The 27,945-nt window shown below is 44.4% G+C and overlaps 1 protein-coding gene across 2 annotated transcripts in view; it reads right to left on the bottom strand.

Annotated features, from left to right (window-relative positions):
- Positions 1-27,945, bottom strand: part of OTC (ornithine transcarbamylase) — a 248,363-nt gene that overhangs the window by 90,889 nt on the left and 129,529 nt on the right. For both annotated transcript variants that reach the window (XM_078658269.1, XM_078658268.1), the window contains exon 3: positions 4,610-4,691. In XM_078658269.1, the coding sequence (XP_078514395.1) occupies positions 4,610-4,691 (82 nt within the window). The remainder of the gene's footprint in view (positions 1-4,609; positions 4,692-27,945) is intronic.

Raw genomic sequence — 27,945 nt, 5'->3', positions numbered from 1 at the left:
AGCCCAAAGTATCTTGTAAGACTCTCAAGTGGGCCACATAGATAATAAAAAAGGGTGTGGCTAAGGGATGAGCCATGAGGAAGTTCTTGCCTCTCCAGTTTAAAGTAAGATTGGTGTGAGGCAGGTTTCACTGACTGAGTTCTGTAGCGCTAGTATGATGTAATCCAGTCCAATGAGAAATCCCTGATGCATGTCTCATGCAGACCTATGAGCGAGATAGCATGTGAGATGGTTTCATGGTATCAAAAGCTGCTGAAAGGCCTAAAATGATGAGGGCCTCACTGCCCCCTTGTCCGATATCTACTACTGAAACTAGGGTTAAATCAGTACTACGTAGTGGATGGAAACCTAACTGTACCGGGTCTAATACCACTTTGCAGAGTAAAAGTGCATCTTTCTTGGATCTTTTCCATCAATCTCCTTTTCTATATTTTCACAAATTGGCATTTAATTTATAAATGTTTGCATATCTGAGGATAAAAGCAGAGATGTATTTCCCTCAACTGAACCCAACAGTTAAGAGAAATGTTCAAAATGTTTACTGTTTTAAGCCCCTTTCCTAATCCAGCTCTGTGAGTTTGGAGATGTTTTTCGATCTTGCAGCAACAGGGTGTATTGAGCCAGGTCTCCCTTGTATAAGCAGTGCACAGGAAGTTATGTATTATTGAGGACTCACAGACATGCCCTACTGACGTTTTCATATTTTGAATGCACAGGAGGCTCTTCTACAGCTCCAATAAGGAATATTTTTTTTAGAAAACCTGGTACGTCAGATATTACCATAATTCAAAGGCAAGTTACGCCCTCCAGGCATATAAATAGTCACTGAAAATAGAAGGTTACAGGGATGTTATAGTTAGGCTCACATTTCACTCCTACAAAACCAGATGATGTAATTTGAGATGTAATCAGTGAGGTAATTTCAGATGTCTTCAGTGATGTCATGAGTGATGTCACTGACCATGTTGTGAGTGATGTAATAGGTGAGGTCATATGCCGTGCATTGCAGGGCCATAAGATATATTTAGCTCAGCTAACCATAACTGCTGACTTTCTTTGGTTTTGTATGATTGAAAAATGAGCTTGACTATAATGTCCCTGTAAACTTCATTTGTTTTCAGTAAATGTGTACGGTCTTTTAAATTCTATTTCCTAACTATAACTTCTCTGTAACCTTTGTTTTTTCGTTCAACTTTCTAAGGTTTATAAAATTCTATTTCCTAACTAGTGGAGAAAGGGAGCGGGCCTCCAACAAGCTGTCAGCAATCCATTGGGTGGGACTTACAGGAGGTAACAGGAGGGGTACTTAGCCCCTAAGGACCTTCAGCAGCCAAGGGGACTTCATCCTCCAACCAGTAGTGCTCAGGAGGCACGTTTGCAGAATGTTGGAGAAAGGGAGGGGGGCCTCTGATGACCTCTTAGCAATCCCACTGTGTGGGACTTACTGGAGGGAACAGGAGGGGTAGTTGGCCCCCAAGGACCCTCAGGAGTCACGAAAACGTCATCCTCCAACCAGTAGTCACCCGGAGGCGTGTTTGCAGAGTGGTGGTGAAAGGGGGCGGTCCTTCTGCAACTTGCCAGGCTATCTTTTCTGTTTTGATTTAGTAGGGGAGGGGCTTCATGGCCCCCTTCCCTGGATGATTTTAGCCCTGGGGACCCCATCTTTCGGGTTCAGACTTTTTATCTTTTTTTAGAGTAAGTGCAGGGCACCATTTGGTCCGCCTCCCGGGCCGATTTCAGAGCCTGGGACCCCATCACCTGGACCCGGCCTCCATTCTGGGATTCCCTGGTCCCACCCAAGACACCCAGTGACTTTTGTTGGGGACCGCAAGCTCAACGTAACTTTAACTTGGGACGCCCACCATGCACTGCTTATGACCTCACATATTACATCACTCATGACATGTTCGATAACATCATTTATGACATCTCTCATGACATCTCAAATAAAATAAATAATGACATAAACGATGCCATCATTGATGACATCACTGATGACATCACTGATGACATAATCCAATGAGTGTGTTAGTTTGTTTTATAGTTTACATAGTGGCAGATAACTACCACATTACTTTTCTAACTAATTTTGTACAGCCTGTGTCCAGCTAATCGGTATAAGGGTTTACAAAACGCATATTTTCCTAATGCACCATGGGCGTGTAGAGGAATTGGACACATTATAAACATTTGTATTGAAGAATAACTCTGTGCGCAGGTGGCAGTTGACAACTTGTACTCATTGTGTTCCGCACACCTTTTTTGGTGCTGCAGAAAAAGTTTTCAGCAGGGCAAAGATTCTACATACAACACACTAAATATTGTAAGCAGCCTTTAGTTATTAGACAGAATTGTGTCAGCATGACAATTTCTCCTTAACATAGAAGACTGTGTGCACCAGGTACTAACCAATGTACAAGTGCTTGTTTTGCTTAAAAAGATGGGCTATCTGTAAAGTTTTCACACAGTATGAAGGCTGCAGGTAATATGATCTTTAGCACCTTCAGACCTTGATTATCTTCAGTGAATCACCTCTCTTTGGACAAGTTTTGCATAGAGTACACTGTTCTTAGTAGATACTTTTTAAAACTCTGTGGAGTATTTCTCATGAGAGTTTCACTGTCTTCAGACAGTGTTGTACAGGGTACGTATGTAAAGCCAACCCCCCTTCCCCACTGGGAGCTTGGCCACAGGACCTTATGTTTTTTAAAGGGGAATGGTCAGCGTGCCCGCCTCCCCGAGTCCTGGGGACCCCATACCCCACATCCTTTATTTAAAAGGGAGGGGGTCCAAGTGGCCACCCTTCCCAAGCCTTATTAAGCCCTGGGGACACAAAACCCTAGGGCATTTTTATTTAAATTAAAGGAGATATTCCAAAGCCTTATTAGGCCCTGTGGACCCCATCCACCAGACCTTTTTTAAAAATAAAGTAGAGGGGGTCCCCATGGCCGTCATCCCCAAGCCTTATAAGGCCCCGGAAACCCAACCCTTCAGGGCTGTTTTTTTTATTAAAGGGTAGGGGTTCCCCATGCCCCCTCCCCCATCTGTATTATGCACTGGGAACCCCATCCCACATGGCCTTTCCATGGAAGGGGAGGGGGCCACACGTTCCCCTCTGCCCGATAGTAAATAGGCCCTGGGGACCAGACCCTCAGGGCCATTTTTCTATTTTTGAATGAAAGTGGAGGGGTGCATGTGGCTCCCTTTCTAAACCTTATTAGGCCCTGGGGACCCCACCCCTCAGGGCTGTTTTATGAAAGGGAAGGGGTGCAGGTGGCCTTATCTCCCAGGGTCACTTCTTAAAATTAAGTGGAGAGGGCCATGCTGCACCCTCACCAAGCCTTATTAGACCCTGGAGACCCCATCCCCCAGGGCCACTACTTTATTTAAAGGGGAGGGGGACAAGTGGCCCCCTTCCCCGAGCCTTGTTAGGATCTGGGAAACCCATTATTCTGGGTGTTTTTTTTTAATTAACGGGGTATAAGTAATAAATTGGGGGGGGGTTGATCCCATGGGAATCCCGCAGAATTGTGTCAATTTCTTTTTTTTTGTTTTTGGCCCTTTTGGTCTCCCCATAGGGCCTGTGGGTTCAGGGTATCCCTATGCTGCCCCTTTATATTACTCTTCATATTTTACTTCTGAACAGGAGATCCAGAGTCCTGCAAGGGCTGCCAGCATAATTTTTCTCACGTTGCTGGCAGCTAATCAGAGCGCTCGCTCCTGCTGGAGTCTGGCTCCCACAGGAGCAAGATGGCACAAGGGAAATAAAGCTCGCTGGGCTATTCGGAATACTCCATTTTTAAATTGGTGCTCCTCCAAGAATCTCTCGAGCCTCTTGTGGACCCAACAGTCTATATATGCAATTATATTTTAACATAAATGTCGCAAATACTACTGAACATATTTACACCATCTGCAGAACAAGATCTAGCTTCCTGCCAAAGTTGGTGTACTTCTATTCAGCCCTCCTTATAGAAGTCTATGGAAAATACATGGGGATTTAGCGTTTTGGGACCCCCCTTTTGTATCGGCCTCCACTTGTTGATTACCACACAACCTTCCATGCACAAACTAGTCAAAAGGAAGCAACTTTTTGAAAAGTTTTGTGGAGATTCGTCAAACGGGGCCAAAGTTATTAGCGGCATAAAATTTGCCTATATTTTTATCCTACAGTGCAGAGAAACAAGCAATGGCAGTATATTCCATTTGTATTTGTAGATGGGCATATATAGATTGCCCGGCTCTGGAACAGCCCATTCCTCTGACTATCATCAGGACATAGTAATCTTTGCTGTGCAGAAAAGATTTGTATAAGGTAGATCCTGGCAATGGTCATGATGAATGAGACTGGGGAATAGGGAGTTAATTGCTCTTGTCCAAGATATGGTTCCAAAGCCTCTTGCCCAAAAAATGGCGTTCATGTTGAAATATGAAGACACATTTTCCCATCTTGTGGTTAAGCATTTGCAGAAATATATGCAATGACACTGCTGTACCTATCTGCTAAACGTTGAAAGTGCTATGGAGAAACAGTGGGTTACAAACAGTATTGAATATCTGAAGCACATAAATAAATCCCACAATGCTCAAACGATGTGCCAATTCTTACCAGTTTCTGTGGACAGCCTTGTTCTTGTACTTCGTTTCTCAAAAATCATGGCTAGAGACTTTCCTTGCAATAAAGGCAGATACTGAAATTTAAGAAAGAGGCTTACTTTACAAAAGGATGGGTAAGGAGATTTGAATAGCATTACAAGAAGAGCGTATGAGCATGCAACCCTCAGAAAGGTGCGAATTGTGAATGTATTATCATCAGATGGCAAATGAATGCTTATTATATGATTACTAATTCATTAAATTTCGTGTTCCAAAATAAGGCAGCAATAATCCATGAGGAAATCATCAGGAATATTTTTTACAGATTCGGATTACATCAGAATTGGTTCATACTTAAAATTCAGTGCGGAATATTCCCACACCACATTTATGCAAATTGGATGGAGATATGAACTTCATGATTTTTTTATTGTCCCACATCCCCTGCCTGATCCAACACCATACGTACAAATTCTATAAAAATTGAGAACTACAACACAATTGTAGGTTTATGTCTATAATTTGAAAAACCATTACTCGTTTGAGGGATTCAGAAAACTGAAAGATAAACATGAGGGGAAATGTCAGGCCTAACCCACCAAAAACAGAGTATCCAATGGTGAAACATCAGGCCTTACTCTATTAAAGCAGATTGTTTGTGGAGCTGAAAATAGTCCCCAGCTCATCACCCAAATAAAATATCCACTTGAATCCCTTGACCAAGATCATGAAGTGGATTTTTTATTCTCTTCCATTGGGATCCGAGTCTTCTTCAGCCACTCTGCCTTCAGTAGCATCCCTTTGCACAGTGTGTGCCTATGTTTGGCACAATGAGTGAGGTGTGCATTGTCAACGCTCTTTGCACCCTCAAATGCCACACCCTCTGCCCAGCACAAACAGAAACATGCCTGGCTATCAGTGACATGCAGTTGTAACTGTACATTTTCCATCTATTTCATTCTCTGTTCTGCCTGATAGACCCTATACCACCACATTCCAGGAGGTCGGCTGGACTCCCCACAGATCACCTTTTGCCTGATAGTTTTTTGGGTCATCAATTCTCATGCCAATCTCGCCAGAGAGCACTCTTTCCTGTAGTCCATGTGGTACTCTGGGAGCACTGCACATTCTCCTCAAACGTCCTGCTTCCCAGCTGAATTGTGCCCCAGCAGCTGTGCCCCTGTCCCACAGACAGGGAGATGCACACAGCTTAGGATAGAAGTGGCCAGCTTGGTATATTTTATACAAATGTCAATTAATGCGGCTTGTAACTGGGGATGTATAGTTGTAAAGAGTTGTCATTTTAGTTTTTGCTGGAGTCACAAATTGTCTTTGGTTGCATATTAAAGAAGAGACAAAAAGTCAGCAGTGCTATTGCCGGCATCTGGACATGACTATATCCCATACCTTCCTGCATCCTGGGAACCAGATCGATGATTTGGTAACAAAAACACTTTGGAAGACCTCAGAAACTTATGGAAAACTTGATCATTGCCATGGATGAGTATAGGGAAGACTAGTCCAGGCTTGGAACAAATTTTAGCATGACGTCTATCAGGAGAATCTATAACAACTTTTATCCTGAATCAACTCCAAAAGACGTAACAGTGAAAGAATTAATTGTATTGAAAAGGGGGGTTATATCTCATGCAGTGATGAACACTTGAGGACAATGGATAAGCGTCCCACAACTATTAAGGAGTTGAGGTTGAACTTTTGTTCAACTCCAGAATAGAAATGATGTTTGCGATGAAATCTGTATTTGAGAAAATATAGTTTTAAGGAGAAAAAAATCATGAGTATCACCTAGATACACTGGTCAATGCTGCCACATATAAGGCACAAAGAGTGGGCTTGGTAATTACAATTCTCTTATTTCTACAGTGCATTTTTTGCTTCCAGCTGCATGATGTCCCAGAAAATGTCCCATTCTAATCTATTATGAGAAACTTCTAAAATCATTTTGCCTGTCCATGAGCCCAAGATCAAACAATTGCGTGAGAAAACACCTCTTCGCCAAGGGACTTTCCTGAGGAACACTCTCTTGCCACATTCGACTGGCTCCAGCCGATTTTATAGTCATAAGTGTTCTAAAGGCCATAAGGTTCTGCTCACTCTACAGAACCTTACATCACACTTCTCATCTTCCTTTCTTTTTTCATCACTTCACTAATGGTCTGAAGTAACCAAAAGGTGATGTGTGCACTCGATAAATAAAAATAGCTTAACTCGAATATATCAAAGAAAAATACATTAATGGTCTTTTGTTTGAATTTTTAAGAAATACAAACATAGATTCACCTAAGAAGCCCTCGAGATCTCTGAGATCAAGCTGTACAGTTCAGACCAGCATATCTAAGAGTGCGGAAAGCAAATTTGGAGGTTGCGATTTTAGATACATGGGTGCACAGTTGAGGAATAACTTACCAAAGAAGTGATCCTTCATACTTTAAAAAGAATCTAAAAACAGTCCACTTGACAATCTGCATAACTAATAATTTTGCTGTTAGAAACCCCGTCCATCTTCCTGGAAGAATTTGTAATCATGTTTCCCTCTTTTCTGATATCACTCAGCTTCCTTTCTTCCCTTCCAAGTCCCTCTTCTCTGCCTTTCCTCTCAACCACATGACCATATCTTGCATATTACAGTGTATACATGTGGATTCACAGTACTTAGCACATTACAAATAAATGAAATGCATAAATTACTACATACCTACAAATCATCCTTTTTACGTCCAGTGCTCAAATCAAAATTTAAAACTTATCCCATAAAATATATAGAGAGATGTGGTTCAGCACCCTTCTCCCACTGCTTGTCGCACATTTTTGATCAGCCCTCAGGACACCATATGTAGAGAAGTGCAGTGGTCGAGACTCTTTTAGTCATTGTGGGCTTGATTCACAAAGGGCCTCCACACTCGTGGAGGCTGTCCCGCAGTCATAGGCGAGTCTCCGCACTTGGCGCGGAATAGTTCTCATTGCGGAGGTTCCGCGCCTAGTGCGGAGACTCCCCCACTACCGCGGGACCGCCTCCACGAGTGTGGAGGCCCTTTGTGAATCAAGCCCTGCGCTGTTAAAAGTCATGAGGAAAGATGGCATTTTGCCACTTTGCATGTACGACTCTGCATAGGGAGGGGCGAGCACCGAAAGGTAAAAAGAGTCTACCTTGGGACAGAGTTTGCAGCTGTTCTTGATTCTGTAATGCACATATAAATATGAGAGTTACAGCAGCAAATCCCCATTAAATATAAACCCAAATCAAAGTTTGGTAAATTGATCATAGTAAGTTTTTAGGTCGATTATTTCTACAATACCAGGTATACACACTAAATCATTAGATCATGCCTTGTTCTGTTGCATGGCATAACATATAGATTTGCCCTGGGTGGTGTTATGCCTTTAGTTCGCAGGACCAATCTCGAGAGATTGCTGGAACCTAACAACAGAATATAGATTGGTAAAAGCCACTAAAATTCAACTTTTTTAATAATGAGTCAGTATTGTAAACGAGATTGCAACATGCATTATAGCAGTTGCTGGCAGCCTTCCATTTTGTTATTCCTGGAAGCCAAAGTGCAGGAGGCCTGGCCTTGAAGAAACATATCTGAACGTGAGTCATCCTGTACTGACACAGCCCTCGGCTGGATCACAAATGTTTGTGAAAAATACATTATTTTGAAGCTTGTCTTGTTGTGATCTCACTTGGTTTCGTCCAGTTTGGTAATTTGTTATGTGGACTGCAGTGGCACGCCTTGAACGGATTCAAGGCAAAGGTTATGAACGAGTGTTACAGAAGGTGACACTGTTTGATTTAAAACATGTTTGCTTGTTAAATGCTTTGTTCTGTTATCTTGAGTCAACAGGTCGCACCACAGTCCCATGGGCCAAGGAGTACAAAAACTGCCAAGCATTTTTCTTCAGGGCACAGGCCAAATAACAATGTGTCCTGATACAATTACACATCACTAACCCTGCTATCCTATTGGACCATGAGGGTGTGTTTCTTCTGCGATTCATTCCAGCATGATCAGCACTAGATCACAAGACATGAGACTAAAACACAACAATATAATTATAACAGAATAACAAAAAAACAATAAAAGGAACAAAAGCACAGCTCCACAACAAAAAATCACAATATCATTATTTTGCGTTGTTGTGTTGCTGTTTTGCATTCGTGTATTATTGTATTTTGGAATTGTTGTGTTATTTCAGGTTAGCACTTTGTTCTTTCTGGTGTTGCTGCATTGTGTTGTGTTGCTATGATGAAGTTGTATACTTGTTTGTTTTGTTCAATTGTGTTGGTTCTTGTCATTGTGCTGGTTTATTGTGTTTTTTTGGGGTATGGAGCTGGTGTACTGTGTTTTTGTGTTGTACCGCTGTTGTCGCTCTTTTACAATGTGGTACTGTGCTAACGTATTTGAGTGTTTTTGTGCTTAAACAAACAGCCAACTAAATCCAATTCACCAGATTTCAGAGTAACGCGAAGGCCCCTTCTCTCCATTTCTGTTTAATCAAGCTCCTCCCTTGACTCCTTCAATCACTCTGGTAGCATCATCAGCAGGGCCCATTTAATCTCATCCTCTCATATTCCCCCTTTCCAAAACCAAAATAAATATATATATTTTAACTCTTTATATTAACTTAGCATACCAGACAGCATGTAAAAGTAGTGCTATTACATTATCATACCTCATGCAATCCAAAATATCAATATCAGCCGTCAAATTTAAACCCTTCATAGTAAGGGCGCTTTTACGGCCCATTGTCGTACAGGGGATTCTGCGCCCTTGGCAGTTTGGCTCATGTGCTCTTTACACTTCCCCTTCTCCGCCCCCCATCTTTCACCCTCTTTTCGAGATCCCCTAAAATCGTGCCAGGCCCCCACACCTTCCACCCTCTGACATCAATTGGGATCTGCTTCCCAGTCCTCTACTCTCGGAGGAGCTGTTCCACTCCAGCCTGAGCTATATTTAGTTGAGCTACCCCTGCCGCCAGTACCAGACAAATCTTCTGTGTCTTAGACCACACCTCCTCCCCTGAAATATTTAGGAGGAGCCACCCGGCGTCAACTGCGACTGCCGCTGATAATACCTGAGCCATTACCTCTGTTACTTGCTTCCAGTACTCTTTGGTCCTTAGCCATTCCCAAAGGATGTGAAAGAACGTAGCCAATTGATTACATCCCCGTAGGCATAGCGGTGTATCTGCTTTCCCAATCCTGTGCAATATAGTTAGGCTGTGGGGTTTTAGGTTTAAACCTATAATAACTGATAAAACCCCACTGAAAGAAAAATAGCCCTCACCGGTGAAAACATATAAACACTGAAAAAACACCTGGACAACCACAAACTAAATGCCATTCAAAGAAAGGAAAAAGAGAGTGAAAGTCATTTTTTTCTTACTGAAGGGGTCAATACAATGTAACTTTGTTATACAAGTAGCAGTAAGAAAGACTGGCTAACATTATTCTGCTTGAGTTTTGTTCTTTAGGGATGCCACTAAAATATTGTTTCTTCTTCCTTTTACTTTTTCAGTTTTGTGGCCTTTGGTCTAAAGATGCAGGGTTTAGTTTCATGTTTTAGGTCCAGTTTAATTATTTTATAAACTATAGAGAATCCAGAAATATCAAACTCATATTTGATATTTTGGATGTATTTGATTCTTTCACCGATAGGTAAAATGGCTGGTTTCATAAAAATCTGTCCTAATATGTGTCATCACATTTGCCCACGGAGAATGGGTAAAAACCCTTAATACATCATACCATAGTTTCTAGTGGGACAGTATTGATAGTAGGTGAATTGCCAACACCTCAGGCTTTAAACATTCAATGCAAGGTATAGTGACAAGTATATATATCAAGCATCTGGGATAGTGATGAAAACATGACACCAGACTTTTGGAAAACATGGAACGCAGTGTCACTTGTAATGCTCTGCAAAAAATGTTCTTCCAAGTTCAACAAAGATTGGAGTGATATTATTTGTATTAGCAGTGATTCAGCTACGTATATAAAAAAGCTGTGTGATGACCTGTCAAAATTGATACTCAAGCTGAAGTGATTCCCTGTAGTAGATCCTTGCCACTTGTTAGATGGTATGCTGAAAGTATCTTTACAATCTTAAGAGTTAATGAGGATGCTATTGACTTTTTAGTCCATTCTGGTGCACTGGTTTCTAATGCACAGGAACTAAAACGCAAATATTTATCATTTCGTGCTTTATGTGGCATCAAAGAAAGAGTCATCCCAACTGTGTCCCTTAGCTGATGGTTCTCAGCCCAATGGGCTACGAATGCTGAGAGGGCCTTTTCACAGAAGTTTACATGGGCAGGAAAGAGCGAGCGCACATGACCCAAAGACTCACTGAAGAAGTATTGAATGTGTACTACAATAAGATTAATTTGCAAAAATCTATTTGGACCTCATATACACTATAAGTACACTGTCTATATACCACGTTCTTTCAGTGTAGAAAGCAAGCAATAATAAAAGCAAAACGTTCCATAAACACCGGAAAAACACTTTTTCTGTTGTATTTAGTGACGCGAAAATGTGTAACCACTGATAACTGTTTTTTAAGATATTGAAAACACTGAAAAAAAAACACCAGAATGTACCAAAAATAGAAACTGAAAACAGGAAAGCCTAAATATAGTTCTTGAGTAGTATGACCTGTGTAGGATCCTGAGTTGCAGTAACTTAAAAAACCCAAATATTTTTGACCACTGATAGGATCATCTCATAAGAATTTTGTAGACACTCTTTTCTATGTTAAAAGCGGTAGCTTTGCTGGGTTGGCTGGCAGGTACTTCATAACTGGTTGCCTGCTTATGACGTCTCTGAGTTTCCAGTGATTGCTGATCTTTTCCCTTCAATTGCGAATGGCGAAGAGTCAGATATAAAAACAAAGATGTGATTTACCACTTGCATTGGCACATAACGCCAGAACTCACCCAAAATGCTCACCTAGGTTTAATTACTGTCTACAGCTGTACTCTCATCTAGCTACAAATCTGAAGGACGAAAGCAAAAATTCTTTAGAAACCTTGAGTTTACATACCACTTCACAATACATCTAAAATGTCTAAGAGATAAAGATCTAAATCCAATGTTTTACTGAATAAAGTAGTTATGCAAGAAAGTCTTCTAAAATGGGCACATGTGTATGTTTATGCTTTTGTTTTACAGAGTGCAAACGTTCTCCCAAATTGGGTTACCTTAGCATTGAAGCAAGTCATGCACAAACTATAATCCAATCATCAAAAGGCTGCTGTTAGATACGAGGAAATAGCCAAAAGTCTTGAGTCGTTTCCTGAATCTGAAAGGTCTGGTTCATCCTTAAGTGAGCCTGGAAATCTGCATGCTCCATGATGGCCCTACTCTAGATCCTTCTTCAATATACAGTTAATGAGTAAAACTACATTTTTGCCTCCATCCCAACACAACTCATTGCCACCTTCAGACTCCCCCGCAATCTCAATTTGTCTGAAGTCACTTTTCCCTTCACTCAACCCCCAGCATAGCTTAACCACTTCTGTATGTGAATATTGCTTTTAAACCCCTTTAAACCCACATTAACCTGGATCCAAAAATGCTTTGTAGGAAAGTATGAAACCATTGTTGTTGAAAAAAAAACAACTAAGAGATTGGAGATTCTGTAAAAGCTGTGTTTCCTGTTTTTTTAAAAGTTTGTTTCTAATTTCTAAGTCTGGCCTAAGACTGCTTCAGATCTTTGCCAGACTGTATATCACGAACAGACAGTAGAAATATGTCAGTCATAATGTTGGAAACATCTTTCATCTTGACCGATTAAGGATTTCCTGTTTGGGAGCGACCATTAACAGGGAAAGGATTTAACTTCAGTAGAAACTTTGCAGCTGCACTTAATGCCGTTTTTAGGTCTCGCATGGCGTACTGCGCACATGTGCAGTTGAGCTCGCGATATTTTATGATTTTGGAGAACTTCACTAGCGAGGTTTAAGCCCCGCCCTCTTCTCCATTGGCTGGCCTCCTAAACGGTGACCAGCCATTGGAGAAGAGGTCCTAGTGACGTTCTTCTTTCTCTTTAAGCCCCGTCCTTTTCAGACTGGGGGGCGTGTTTTTGACTGTTGTTTCTTACATTCTTTGATGTTTTTAGGTCTCCGCCTACGAAAGTCAAGCTGGCGAAGACCTAAAAACATCAAAGGATGTAAACAACAGTCAAAAACACGCCCCCAGTCTGAAAGGGACGGGGCTTCCCAGAGGTCCTGACAGGAATGCGGAGAAAATGCCTCGAAGGGGGCAGAGGCCCCTGCCCTGCAGCCCTGGAAGTGCATCAGTCCTGCTCTGCCGTGTGCCTCCAGCCACTTTCAGCTCAGGATCAATTGTGTCAGCGCGTGGCCATGTGCGGGGGGGGCTGCATCGCACACAGCCGCTCGCTGCAAGCTTTATGTGCCAAGCCAGAGCTCACCCTTGTTGCTGCCTCAGAAAGGTGCTAATTGTTTGCTGTTTACGTCTAAGGAGGGTTACTTGTTGTGGTGCACATTTGACCACTCCAGACGCTTGCTTCATCAACACTGGCCATGTTTCTAATTTATTAAGAACTTAAATGGAAAGGGTCCGTTTGATCCCTTCAAGACAGAGAACGGTGCAGCCTGCATTCCACGGCGGGAACATTGGCCACTTAACAAACAGTAGAGTGCCCCGGGGGTTATCACAGCCAACCTGGCTGCGCTGGAGCCTCCGAGCTAGACGGTGTGTTGAGTTAGAAGGTGGTTTGTTTCCACCAACCTCCCCTCCCCCACTGCTCCCATCACACCAAGTGCGTTGGCTCTAACCTGGCATTCAGAGGATGTGTAACCTGAAACCTCTGTCTTCGCCCCCACCCCTCCCTAGGTGGCGTAAATATGAATGAGCTCTGTCATGTGCTAATGCGAGCGAGCACTGCCCTTTGTGTTTTACTGCCCTGCAGATGGTGCCAGAGGGAACCCTTCAGATGTTAGTGGTGATTCTGAGGTCTGTCTTACCGGACACCAACCCTTCAAATGGAATTCTTAAGGTGACTCTTGCATCAGGGTACAGCACTTCAAGGGAGATGAAGTGATTGCCCAACTCGGCGCTGCATTCTTCAGTCCAAGCGAAGGCCGATCTAGGCAGAGTGCGCACGCGTTGTGGTGGTGAGGGAGGGGGGCTGATTGTTGGTTGCTCATATGGTTGAAGAATGCTTCGTGAATCCTAGGCTGCCAGCAGCTGCACCACCAAGGGGCAGAGTTTTCCACTTTTGAGTGATTCGTACAGTGCCTTGGTTTAATGCTTCATGGTGCATGCTCCGAGCGCAACGTGCATCGCTGATAAACCGGAGTACGGACACTACTATAAGCCTCCCTTTTAAATGCGTGTCTCTGTTACCTTTATCTGGTGCTCGTTGTCTTGGCGTTTTTGTGACCGTGGCCGCCTTTTCCAGGCTGTGTGCATTGTCCTATATACTCCCTATGTTATATTTTGATGCACAGATCTGTTCAGCGCACGTTATGTTGCTTTGCAGCGTTCATACAACGTTAAACCTTCGCATTTATAAAACTGTAAACTGCGCTGTCTGTTCCACGCTAACATGTCTACGGGTACTACCAAACAACTTAAATATTATCACTAATACAATGACATTACAGTGTGTATTGTGTATCATGTACAGTACGCCATTAAAATACATGAATTTTTTTGTGTGGAGTATGTCCGTTCATGTCTCATGTTATCACAAATAAGGCTATTTTTCATGCTCTGTTAGAGAATGTCTGCTGAGCCTCTGACAGAAGTTTAATTGCATTTATTTCTAATGATCGTGCAGTGCAGCAACGTAAGGTGGGGAGCAAGCCACAGCGAGGGTGCAATCAGACGTGACGCACAATGTTCACAGTACTTTCCTCGCAGAATGTAAAGGCGCTGTAGGGCACAGCGGGGGTTATAGTCTGTGGACCTGGCTGTTTCCCCAGTCATGCAGCTCTACAAAGCTTGTTCAAAGAACTAGGCCGAGTGTTCCTCTTAACTGATGACTCTCCCTCTCCGTCTCTCCCCCGTCTCTCTCTATCTTTGTCTGCCTCTCTCTGCCGGTTTCTTCTCCACCTCAAGCTGCTCTTCCACCCACAGCTGCTCCTCCATCCCAAGCTGCTCCTCCACCCCAAACTGCACCTCCTATCCCATGCTCTTCCGCCATCCCATGCTCTTCCACCATCCCATGCTCTTCCACCATCCCATGCTCTTCCACCATCCCATGCTCTTCCACCATCCCATGCTCTTCCGCCATCCCATGCTCTTCCGCCATCCCATGCTCTTCCGCCATCCCATGCTCTTCCGCCATCCCATGCTCTTCCGTTATTCCATACTCTTCCGCCATCCCATGCTCTTCCTCCCATCCCATGCTCTTCCTCCCATCCCATGCTCTTCCTCCCATCCCATGCTCTTCCTCCCATCTCATGCTCTTCCTCCCATCCCATGCTCTTCCTCCCATCCCATGCTCTTCCTCCCATCCCATGCTCCTCCTCCCATCCCATGCTCCCACTCCCATCCCATGCTCCTCCATCCAAGCTCCTCTTCCTCCATACAAGCTCCTCCTCCTCCATCCCCTCAACTTTCATTAAGTTAAAGACATTTGCTTTGATATACAATACCATTGGCAAAGCAAATGGCTTTAACTTAATCAAAGGCGAGACCTATTGCATTTTCAATGTGTGTGTGGGTCTGTGTGTGTGGTCTGTGTGTGTGGGGGGGGGTCTGTGTGTGTGTGTGTGGGTCTGTGTGTGTGTGTGTGGGTCTGTGTGTGTGTGTGGGTCTGTGTGCATGTGTGGTCTGTGTGTGTGTGTGGGTGAGTGCGTGTGTGCCTCTGTGTGTGTGTGTGGGGCTCTGCGTGTGTGTGGGTCTGTGTCTTTGTGTGTGGTATTTGCGAGAGATTAAGCTATTGGCATTGTAAATGACAATGCCATTTATTTATCTGTTTTCAAAACCAACACATAAATACAAATGTTGTCATTTACAATGCCAATAGCTCTAACTTTTGCAAAGACGAAACCGTTGCATTGTAAATGCTCGTTTTTTTTTGCACACACGAATTAGTGAAGAAAGGGACCAGTATATCTGAGTGACTCAGACTTTTGACAACTGACCTTGAGGCGGTTGTTACTTTTGAAATTCAATTCTACTGGGAAAGGCTGACCATCTCGAGAGTGAAGGGAGTACATTTGGAGCCTTAGCGCCCATTAGGCGCCATCGAGGCGCAGCTAGAGGTCTATCAGTTATAAGACAGTGACAGAACCAGAGGATTATTGTTCCTTTACCCTCGTTCTGAGGAGGCCAATGAGTTTATAGAGGCTGAAACGCGTCCGTGTTGACGATACTTCTTTGGAGGTGTCCTTCTCGTAAATTAAAAAGAGTTTTTACAAAAGTACATTGTGTGACACTAGAGAGCAGAAATAGAGTTGTGTTGCCTCTGTGTACATACCTTTGGGCTACCTTCAGTGGACTGCCTTAAATAAATAGGCAGACACCAAATAGACTTTAGGGTATTGGTAACATTATATTGTGTTCATTTAGGTTTTGTTGTATTACTTTTCTATGTATAATTGTTTATTATCTTCAGTTGAAGATCGGTCCCATTATGTATGTGTGCCCCATATTAACTTTGGCAATCTAGATTTGTTGGACTGTTGAACTGCTAGTGAGGGTAGTTGATTGTTCCCTACACTTTAATAAAAATTGCATATTTATTCCTCCGTATCATTGCTCTTTTATATATGATGCTATGAATATAGGCGCTGTAGCAGTGAAGCCAAGCAGTAGAAGAAGCAACACTTGCTAAGGGGATGTGGAACATGAAAACTCTATCAAAGATTATGAAACATTACATTTTTTCTTGGCAAATGTATTCACTGTTGAGTTCTACGGGGAGTGTAACTGACCTTGTACTGCTGGAGTACCAGATTCCAATGCTTTCCCTACTATTGCACCAACTGGAGTGGGAATAGTAAATTATAACCCTCCTGAGTCCAACTCTTTCCCTACTATTGCAGAGACTGGAGTGGGAACAGTAAATTGTACCCTTCTTGAGTCTAATGCTTTCCTTACTGTTGCACAGACTGGCGTGAGAATAATATATGTATTGTTCCTAGAATCTTATAGTTTTGTTTGTATTGTTTAGAATTATATTATTATTATGTTTCTGTGCATTTAAATTATATTTTTTAATGTATAATGTTTATAATATATAATATATTTTTTGTAAAATGTACTCTTTTTGATATCATACTTTTTATGTGCAAATAAACTGATATGTTTTTTTTTTTAATTCCAGTTTATTGGTTATGGTTTAATGTAGTGTGTATATGTGGGAGTACATATAGGTACTTTTACCAAATAGCATTTCACGTGTTGTACTCCTTTGCATGCCCTCCACCGCCCGTGGCAGAGGGGGTTCTTTCCTGAGAAAGCGAGGGGTTAAACACACACAGCTATAATAGTCGGCAACAGGCCCAGTTCTAGAGGGTGGGCCGGGTGGGCCACGAGCTTTGGCCCTCGCAGTGAGGGCTTGAAGGCAGGCGTGCAACGGCATTGGGCTGTATTTTATGTGGACGCTCAGTGGGTTACTGCCTTTGTCACAGAGATCCTTATGTTACTTGCAGTTCAGAAGTTACAATCCTAACATAGGACAGTGACCAATGAACTGTCACCAACGAGCTGCATACAAACATGAATGGTATAGTTAGAACTTCGCTTTTTTTGTTTTGTGATATAGTTTGGTTTTTTTGCAGAGTTTTATATAGCGGGAACTAGACCCGAACCAAATCAGGTATCAGAGCACTTTACATAGCACCAGTTATGTTACATGAGGACGGACACACATTCAATTTAGGCACAGGGAGATTAAGTGATTTGCCAAGAATCACAGGAGGTTTTGGCGTCGTTACTGAGACTCGAACCCAGTTCCTCCAGGTCCGAGGTCGAGCGCCCGAGCCGTTAGGCCAACTCCTCTCCCCAAATATAGTTAGAACTTCCTCAGTCTTTCATTATTCTAATGTTGCTAAAATTAGTATTTTTGGGCAGATATACATTTTTATCAGAAAAGCTGAACCCCATGGAATACTCTTTAAGTCCTGAGGTTGTGTTTCCCCAGACCAAACCCTCTTAAAACATACTGCCCACCAGTATGGATGTGAGTTATGACGGGTTTACAAACCCATCTAGACGCACACTGTGCACTTGGTGTGTTACACCTTTACTCTTTTCAAAAAAGAAATTTCAATTAAACTCTGTACCAGAAAACAATTCTCTGTTTTAATACATGATACTCATTGTTTACTGTACTCTCTTATACTTAATGCTGATTATTTCATCATATCAACAGATGTATCATAATATTTGCTTTTTCTTTGAATCATATATGTACAGAATACATTCAATTGTTATTTTAACAATACAATATTCTTATTCTGCCCTATGCATTTCGGTACACCATGGTACCTTCATCAGGGGCCATGTCTCTTCCCACCTGCACTGTCCCAGTGTGTACAAAACCGCGTTCCTAACGCGGTTTTCTACACACTGGGACAGTGCAGGTGGGAAGAGACATCAGTTCAGATTAAACATCCAAGTACTGAGGAGTAGAAACAGTTTGGCTACAGTTCAGCCTATCCTCAGTTTAACACTGTTAAGAACGCGCTCGCAAGCACAGTGATTTGTCCACACAGACTGGCCCCTGATGAAGGTACCATGGTGTACCGAAATGCATAGGGCAGAATAAGAATATTGTATTGACTGATTTACATACTTCTATGATCCATTGTCTCTGTATAATGTGTGTGTGGTGTAAAGTACTGACACACACTACACTGATATGAGTAGCGCTATACAACAAATGAAATGCATATGAGAGAGGGGCTACGTAAAGATGAGGGTCACTGTTGGAGGGTGGCAGAGAGGGAATCCGAGGAAGGAGTCATGGGGTGGAGTGGGAGATAGGGAGAGATGAGGGGCACTGGTGGAGGGTGGCAGTGAGAGAATCCGAGAAGGAAGAAGTGGGAAGGGCTATGGAGAGATGAGGGGCACTGGAGGAGGGTGGCAGTGATGGATTTCGAGGAGGAGGTCATTGGGGGAGGGGCTATGGAGAGATGAGGGGCACTGGTGGAGGGTGGTAGTGAGGGAATCCGAGGAAGAGGTCATGGGGTGGAGGGGGAGCTAGGGAGAGATGAGGGGCACTGGTGGAGGGTGGTAGTGAGGGAGTCTGAGTAGGAGGTCATGAGGGGGAGGGGCTATGGAGAGATGAGGGGCACTGGAGTAGGGTGGCAGTGAGGGAATCCGAGGAGGAAGTCATTGTAGTGAGGGAGTCTGAGTAGGAGGTCATGAGGGGGAGGGGCTATGGAGAGATGAGGGGCACTGGAGTAGGGTGGCAGTGAGGGAATCCGAGGAGGAGGTCATTGGGGGAGGGGCTACGGAGAGATGAGGGGCACTGGTGGAGGGTGGTAGTGAGGTAGTCTGAGGAGGAGGTCAGGAGGGGAAGGACTATGGAGAGATATGGGGCACTGGTGGAGGGTGGTAGTGAGGGACTCTGAGGAGGAGGTCATTGGGGTGGAGGGGGAGCTAGGGAGAGATGAGCGGCACTGGTGGAGGGTGGTAGTGAGGGAATCCGAGGAGGAGGTCATTGGGGAGGGGCTACGGAGAGATGAGGGGCACTGGTAGAGGGTGGCAGTGAGGGAATCCGAGAAGGAGGTCAACATGGGAGAGGGGCATTGGTGGAGGGTGGCAATGAGGGAATCCGAGGAGGAGGTCATGGGGTGGAGGGGGAGCTAGGGAGAGATGAGGGGCACTGGTGGAGGGTGGCATTGAGGGAATCCGAGGAGGAGGTCATTGGGGAAGGGGCTTCAGAGAGATGAGGGGCACTGGTGGAGGGTGGTAGTGAGGTAGTCTGAGGAGGAGGTCAGGAGGGGAAGGACTATGGAGAGATATGGGGCACTGGTGGAGGGTGGTAGTGAGGGACTCTGAGGAGGAGGTCATTGGGGTGGAGGGGGAGCTAGGGAGAGATGAGCGGCACTTGTGGAGGGTGGTAGTGAGGGAATCCGAGGAGGAGGTCAGGAGGGGAAGGACTATGGAGAGATATGGGGCACTGGTGGAGGGTGGTAGTGAGGGACTCTGAGGAGGAGGTCATTGGGGTGGAGGGGGAGCTAGGGAGAGATGAGCGGCACTTGTGGAGGGTGGTAGTGAGGGAATCCGAGGAGGAGGTCATTGGGGAGGGGCTACGGAGAGATGAGGGGCACTGGTAGAGGGTGGCAGTGAGGGAATCCGAGAAGGAGGTCAACATGGGAGAGGGGCATTGGTGGAGGGTGGCAATGAGGGAATCCGAGGAGGAGGTCATGGGGTGGAGGGGGAGCTAGGGAGAGATGAGGGGCACTGGTGGAGGGTGGCATTGAGGGAATCCGAGGAGGAGGTCATTGGGGAAGGGGCTTCAGAGAGATGAGGGGCACTGGTAGAGGGTGGCAGTGAGGGAATCCAAGAAGGAGGTCAATATGGGGGGCCATGGAGGGATGAGGGGCACTGTTGGAAGGTGGTAGTAAAGGTATTTAAAAAGAAAGAGATCTTTGGAGGGGCGCCAAAAAAGACTTTTGCACTAACGCTAAAGCAGGCACTGTCAGGGCCTTTCTGTTTTTGTTTATTTAATTAGCAATCAGGTCAAAAGGGCTACTGTGGAACATACTTTAAAGTGTGTGCTAATTATGTTTACTGCTATATTCAATGTTTTAAGTTTGAAGGTGATTTTACTAATGTTTTTACCGGGAAAAATGAAAGTGGAGCCCGATGGTGCTTGATATGGGGCTGGGGCCCAAGGTCAACTGTGAGATAAGGTGCACTGGAGAGGAGTAGTGGATAATCAAGCCTGTAAGGGAGTGAGTGTGTTGCAGAGTCCGGGGTCAGGTAGAGGTAGTAATGAAGAGGGATTCTTCCTGAAGGCTAGCACAGAGGGAGCCCGAGAAGTGTAATTTGCCTGATACTCCCACCTCAGAAACCTCCTCTTCTCATCAAAGGAACATTACATGGAAAAAACACTTTTTGAGAGTGATAATATTTAGAGAGAGATTTAGAAAAGAGTGTTTTTTACTGGACCTAGTAAGACTAAGAAAAGATAAAGCAGGCCTGCCCAGACATATATGGGACAAATTGAGCCCGCAGTGGCTCACCCAAATGCACCCTTGGCCCACCCAAATAAAAATTCCTGGAGCTGGGCCTGGTGCAAAGAGATTGCTGTCTAACCACTCAAAATCAATCCATGTGAGACTGCGAGGGGATTCGTGGGTAATGTAGTTCACGAAAATGAAACAAGCCCTGGGAGTTAAATACAAACCTGCTCGGGGACTTGTGTTTTGTGGTTCACTTTAAATAATATGATTTTGTGTTTGACATTTTTATTCATTTTCCACAGAGGAATTTTTGATGTATATTGCACTAATACACTTGATGGTTTCACAAGAAACTAGATCGGAAAGCCGGTTGTTTATTTTCATCGAAACTGCCACGTCGCAACTACGAAGTATTTTTGTTCATAAAATGCCGACTGTAGTCATGTGAAAGGTTGCCAGATTGGGCTATTTCCCGCACAATTGGGTGACTTTTTTCCCAGTTGTGTGGGAAAAACCCATGCCTGGTGGGGAGCTAGTTTTTGGGCTACATTTGCATCATTGTGCGCAAAAAACTGGCTTGGGCGGGCGCCCACAATCACACCTCTCAAATCTGAGCGCCTCGAGTTCGTGCACAGCCACTAACTCACTACACTGTCTGATTTGAGCCGGGGGGGTGGAGGTCCGATGATTGATGGGCCTACCTCTGCGCAGGCACATGATGACCCCGCCCACCCCTAGAGCAGAAGGCACTGGGCAGCCATAGAGGTCTGGCAACCATCAGTGATTGTGGCCTGCCAATGTGGTGGTCCCCCAGGGCCGTCATTCGTGTAGCGCGCGAAAACGCTACCACTGACGGCCCTGGGCAGCAGTTGTTGGTCAGCCCCTGCGCGCTTCCCATATATGCGGGGGGCTGCGTGAGCACGCTCTCTTTCGGCGTGGTGGACTGTGTGACTGACATGATGGCCCGGGCAGCTTGCTGGAGAGGAGCGTGGCGGAGGTCGGGAGGAGGAGAGGACTCGTGAGTCGTGACACTCGTCGTGTGTCACACTGCTGCTGCCGCCCACCCAGGCCACACACCACAGTCAACTTGCGGCAGCGCCCAGGCCCAGCCCCCAGCCCTTGAAGAGCACAAGACTGAAGACATGGTGACGCACTGACTCAGCAAAGGTTGGCAAACTGAAGCCGACACCAGCCTCGGTCCCAGGCCATGCCAGGCCCAGCGGCCCAGCCCCCAGCAGGCCCATACTTATTTATTTTATTTATGCATTTTTATATAGCGCAGACTTTACCCGAAGGCGTCAGAGCGCTTCACAAAAGGAACAGTAATGATACATGAGGAGAAGATTACAAGTGAACAAATTACAAAAGCAGACGTTAAGTTACATGAGGTAGCAAACAGTGCATTACAGGAGGAAAAAGTGACAAGTGTGCAATTTACAAGAGAAAACAAAGTACAATTAAAGGTATAATACTGCAATATATGCTAGACACTCAGGCACAAGAACAAACGTTACGTAGGCAATGGTGGCACTTGTGCAAGTATCAAAAGCAAACAAAATGTGAGAGGTAGTAAACAGTATGTTACAAGAGAAAAGTGGCGTGTGCATGTTACAAAAGAGTACCAAACACAGGTACAAGGATAATACTGCAATAAATGGCAAACACTCCAACCACAAGAACACACTGGGAAGGCACTTCCATAGTCATGGAGAATAGAATTTTCAGTAATGGGAGGTCTTCCTTCAGATAATAGAGAGGGCGTGAATTACTTTTAGAGGTGTCTTTGGAGGAAGAGAACTTTGAGGTCCGTTTTGAAGACCTGGGAGGAGTCACAGTAAGGACTGGTCTTAAAATTGAGTAGCATTAAGGCAGGTGCCCAGTTAACGCCCTCCCACCATCTGTATATTGAATACAATGTATATTTGTCCTTAACATTGTTTCTGATGATAATTTGTGCATAATTTCAGACTTGAAAATTTGGGCTGGTTTTTGGGCTGTAACTGGTCTGATTGGGCTTATTTTGGGCTTATATTTGAGCGGCTTTGGGCTTCGGCTGGGTCTAAAAATCTGGCAACACTGGCATGTGACCAAGACTCCTTAGAGTCAAATTGTGTTAGCCTCGTTTGCCAATAAGCGAACGCTGATCTACAATTACCGGAGTGGCTGGTTCCCTCTTTCCTGTGCAATCAGAAAGCGAAAATTATGCATTGACAAGTGGCAGCGATCGCTACTTCAGCCCCAACATCAGGCAGGGCGTCCGTATGAAACCGCCAATATGCTTCTGGAGCTTTGAATCGGGATGCCAGCCAGTTGCATAGAAGAAACGGTTAAACCACCCTTGTATCATTAACAAAGCTTGGGACACATCTGTCAGTCGACTCCCTGTACGAGCTCACACAGTTTGTTACGAGGGTGCCAGCACTGAGGAACTGCACTTGCAATCAGGGTACACGGGAGTACTCTACTCCGCGTGGAACTGTCAGCAAAACATAGAAAATGGCAGACAAGTTTCTGAAAGGGCAGGAGGCATCAGCCCTGAAGATTTTCAAACCAAGTGGGAGTGAAAGCACCATCGCGTCACTGACATCTGCAACAACAGGAACCCGAACCAGCACCAGCCAAAAACGTAACCACTTGGAGAAATTACTAAGAAATTAAATCAGTCGCTGGTGGGAGGCAACATCTCTCCAAAAATACATCGAATTGTGGTGCATTCCCTGCGGCATGAGAATTTTTATTACACCCACCTTAGTCAATCCAAAACCACAGCTTCTAAAGGATTGGTGAGAGAACACCACTGCATGTTCTAAAGTGATGCTGAAAATACTCATCATCTGACATGCTTGGGATGAACATAAGGAACTCATGGCCCTGATCCAAAACTTATTGGATGACTTGAAGTCGGAAGAGAATCAGGAATTAGTCACCAGCACCCTTAAAACAGTGGTTGACAGAAATAAGATACATGAGAAAGAAGTGGTATAAAGAAAACAAAGTCAATTTCGACAAGACGAACAGGACTAAGCAAATAGAAGAATTGTAACGTTCGCAAGAAAATTCGACAAAGCGAGATTGGAACTAACAAAAGACAGAACAATGGGTGCTCTTGACAGAGGAAGAGGGGGCGTGCAGCACTGAACCCAGCTCTGATCTGGGTTCAATAGAAGACCTAACAGGCAATACATCAAACAAGAGGTTTTTTTCTGAGGAGTATCGGATGATACAGCTAGAACATGAAAAATCCACCAGGGGCACAACAAAAGGCAGAAAAAAAAGTGGAAAACCCAGAACATTAAACAGAGAGAACATAGAAAAAGAGAAAACAATTGGTATGGGAACAAGAGGCCAAGGACAGAAGAAAGAGTAATGGGAACACGAATGACTGAACTTACAGTAATTAATATATTGAAAAGAGAACTGTCTGAAGTAGAATGTGAGACTTTGCAATTAAGACTCTCTTTCTGTCCTGCCAGGAGTATTGATTATGCACAGCTTAGGATAGATCTCTATACATTTGCATGTAAACTGTTTGCCTTGTTCAGCATTCTGTCCATTAAGTCTTCCTTTTGCTTTTGTTGCCCTAAGTGGGAAGGATATGGCCAGACATGGGTCCCGTGCTGACCGTGCCACTGGATTCAAGCTATCCTGGCTGATGATGGTTGATGCCCCGAAATCGGTTCCAGGATGCTTGTTTCCGGTCCAGGTAGGACCTGGTTTGGTAGTTCGAGCTGGACTGTTCCCATGAGGGGATGGGTGAAGACTGATTTGCATATTGTTGGGCCCAAACTGGAGTGGCATGGAGGGTAAAAGAACAATGGATTCAACACAGACCTTTGTGACTGGGGTGAATTTTTGTATTGTTCAGCATTCCGTCCATCCATCAATTGTGCATTTTGAAATAATCCACATGAACCAGTCCTTCAAAGAATGATGCGCATATGTGGGCATCAGTGAGGCACATGCGATCTTAGTTCCATATAGACAAAAGTGAGTTGCATGAGCTCTAGGGCCGTCATCTACTAAAGAATGTATGCATTTTTAAGGGTCACTATGTTCAATGCGCAAGTGGGCTTGTGTGGTTTCCTTGTGTGGATATTTTTTTATTTCAGATGGACTCACAGGTTGCACCCACTTGCATGAAGCATTTGCATTTGTTTTTACCCATCATAAGACATTCACCCAGCTATTCACATTCACCCATTCAAAGCACTTTCTGGTCGATCCATACAACTGCATACTAACACACATGCAAACTTGTCTATCAATGAATTACTCTTATTATAATCACTAATAAGCAGCAGTCTTGTAGGTTTTGAAAATGTGTGTTGGAGAAGAATGTGAGAAGTCTGGAGACTTGTAGAATATCACCAGGAGTTGCTACCTGACCTATGCTAGGCATATAAATAGACTACCATGATTCCGCGCAGCGGACACGATCAGCGGACGAGCCGGACTCGCGCCGGAGTCAAGCCAGAGTCCAGCCCGTCTGCGCCCGGGCCAGGCTCAGGGCTAAGAAACCTGCTGGGACCACTAAAGGGAACTACAGTAGACAGGAACTACTAGCCATAAAACCGACCTATGATTGTGACCTGCACAATTTAGACCCTTCGGATTGGACAGGCCCGGTGAGTTGCCATCATTGCCACAGCACATTCTCGTGGTCTCAGATATCCGCCCTCACTATATTTGCTGTTCCTACCCATGCCTTAAAGGCGGGTTTAATCAATGCTAGATTTCTTCCAAAACATGCCCAGCATATACACGACCCGACCTCTTAATCAACGACAACCTAGATTGTCTCTTTATTACAGAGACTTGGCTCAAACCCTGGTGCCCTCCGGATTTGGTGCATGCCCTACCTTTAGGGTATGGAATCCAGAGGACTGATAGAGGTAATGACCAACGGGGGGGGAGGGAGTGGCCATTATACATAGAGATATCTTTGGTTGCTCGATGACAGAACTCCATGATTTAAAGGATGCGGAAGGGATGGGTTTTAGTCTTAAAATCCATGACAACTTCTCCTTTTCTGGGGCACTGATCTACCGCCCTCCCGGCACTTGTACAGGTTTTTTAGGGAGCCTTGGAGATGTGGTAAGTCCATTGATACTTAGATATTCTAATTTTACCATGCTGGGGGATATGAATATCTATCTGGAGTCCACAACTGAAGCATCCACTGCCTCCTTTAGAGAAATCATGGAGGTACTGGGTCTCAAAATTTGTGATACCCTAGCCACCCACGAGGCGGGACACACGATTGACTGCATTGCCACCAACTTAGATATATTAACAACAGACCAGTTAAAACCCCAGATATGGACAGATCACGTACTTATACCTTTCACGATTGCACTCGAGACTGATGCCAAAAATAAGCACACAGGTGAAAGCAACCAGGTCAGACAAGATGACTGGAAAGCTACTATGAAACATCCAGAATTAAGTATAATAGCTAGAGAATGCAGACCTAAGTTAATAGGATCCCCAAACCTAAACACTTTCAGGGAATGGATGACTGAACTAAAAAGTATGACCGGACAGGGAAGACGCAAGCCTAGACCCGGGAAAAAGAATAGATCGGCCCCTTGGTTTGACCGAGAGCTCAAAAACAAACAGGGGGAGCTAAGACGGGCTGAACGTAGCTGGCGGAAAAATTACCTTAGCATAGAACGTAGCAAATATAAAACGATCAAGAGAGCGTACCACGCACAAATTAAACAGGCTAAAATAAAGTATTTCACGTCAGCCATAGTAACAGCCGATAGTAAACAGAAAGCGATTTTTAAAATCGTGAAGGATTTTAGTAAACCCAAATGCTTAATGCAGGACATTCCACCCTCACAAAGGCTTTGTGATTCTATCGCAGACTTTTTTGAACAGAAAGTTCTGGGTCTGACGAAAGATTTTGAGGCTCCTATTATGGGTCTAAGGCATGAGGATGAAAACACAAGGCAGGAAGCCATCCAGCTCACAGCCTTTCATACAATCAGTCTGGAGGAGACAAAACGTGCCATTCTGGCAACCAAGTCAGGATCACCATTCGATCCATGTCCTATAGGACTCTTACATCTTATTGCTGATATTGTTAGCCCAGATGTAAATGTCATCGTTAACAATTCACTGTCTACCGCCAATGTCCCCCCAGAGTGGAAACTGGCAGCAGTAAAACCTTTACAAAAAAACAACTTCCCGACCCCACCACACTTTCAAATCTACGTCCAATTTCACTGCTCCCGGCACTGTGTAAAATCACTGAGTCGACAGTAAATAAGCAGTTGACACGCTTTCTGGAAGATAATGAAGCATGGCACCCCAACCAAGCTGGCTTTAGGACTCAACACTCCACAGAATCGGCTCTCCTGTTTACTACTGAAACTATCCGCTCCGCTTTAGATCAAGGCAAGAAGGCCGTCCTGATATTATTAGACCTGTCGGCGGCCTTCGACACGGTCTCACATGCTATCTTAATAGACCGGCTAATAACATCTGGCATTAAAGGCATTGCCCTGGAGTGGATAAAAAAAATTCTTAGTGACAGGCGACAAGTGGTGACCTTGGGGGAATTCCGTTCCAGTGAGAAGTCACTGTCAACGGGAGTACCTCAAGGTTCTAGCCTGAGTCCGACATTATTTAATGTCTATACCGCACCCCTGATACAGCTGATATCATCCTACGGCATAGATGTAATAGCATACGCGGACGATACTCAACTGATCCTGGTAATGGACAAAGATAACCAGGTCTGGGAGGAAAAACTCAAATGTTGCTTAACGGCCACCTTTGAGTGGATGCGGGAAAACCACCTAAAATGTAACACAGGTAAAACCGAGATCATGCCTATAGGCCCAAAAAACGAGTTTATCCCTAGACTGTGGTGGCCTGAGAAGGCAGAAATACCACCCCATACCACCTCCTTGGCCCGTAACCTTGGGGTACAATTCGACGCCGATTTATCTTTTAAACATCAGGCATCAAAAGTGGCAGGTACTTGCTTTGGGGTGATAAAACTGCTCAGGAAGCTTTTTGACTTACTGCCCCTAGAAGCAAGGAAAACAGTCACCATTGCATTAGTTACATCTCGCATTGACTATTGCAACAGCTTGTATGCCGGTACCAATAAGGCGGTCACCCATAAACTCCAGATGGTACAGCATGCAGCAGCAAGGCTGGTTTTAAAATGGCCAAGGAAATCCTCAGCATCCAAAG

This window comes from Lissotriton helveticus, chromosome 8 (genome assembly GCF_964261635.1).
Source record: "Lissotriton helveticus chromosome 8, aLisHel1.1, whole genome shotgun sequence".
Classification (NCBI taxonomy): Eukaryota; Metazoa; Chordata; class Amphibia; order Caudata; family Salamandridae; genus Lissotriton; species Lissotriton helveticus.
The sequence above is the reverse complement of the archived record's forward strand: the minus strand, read 5'-3'. Positions and strand labels throughout refer to the sequence as shown.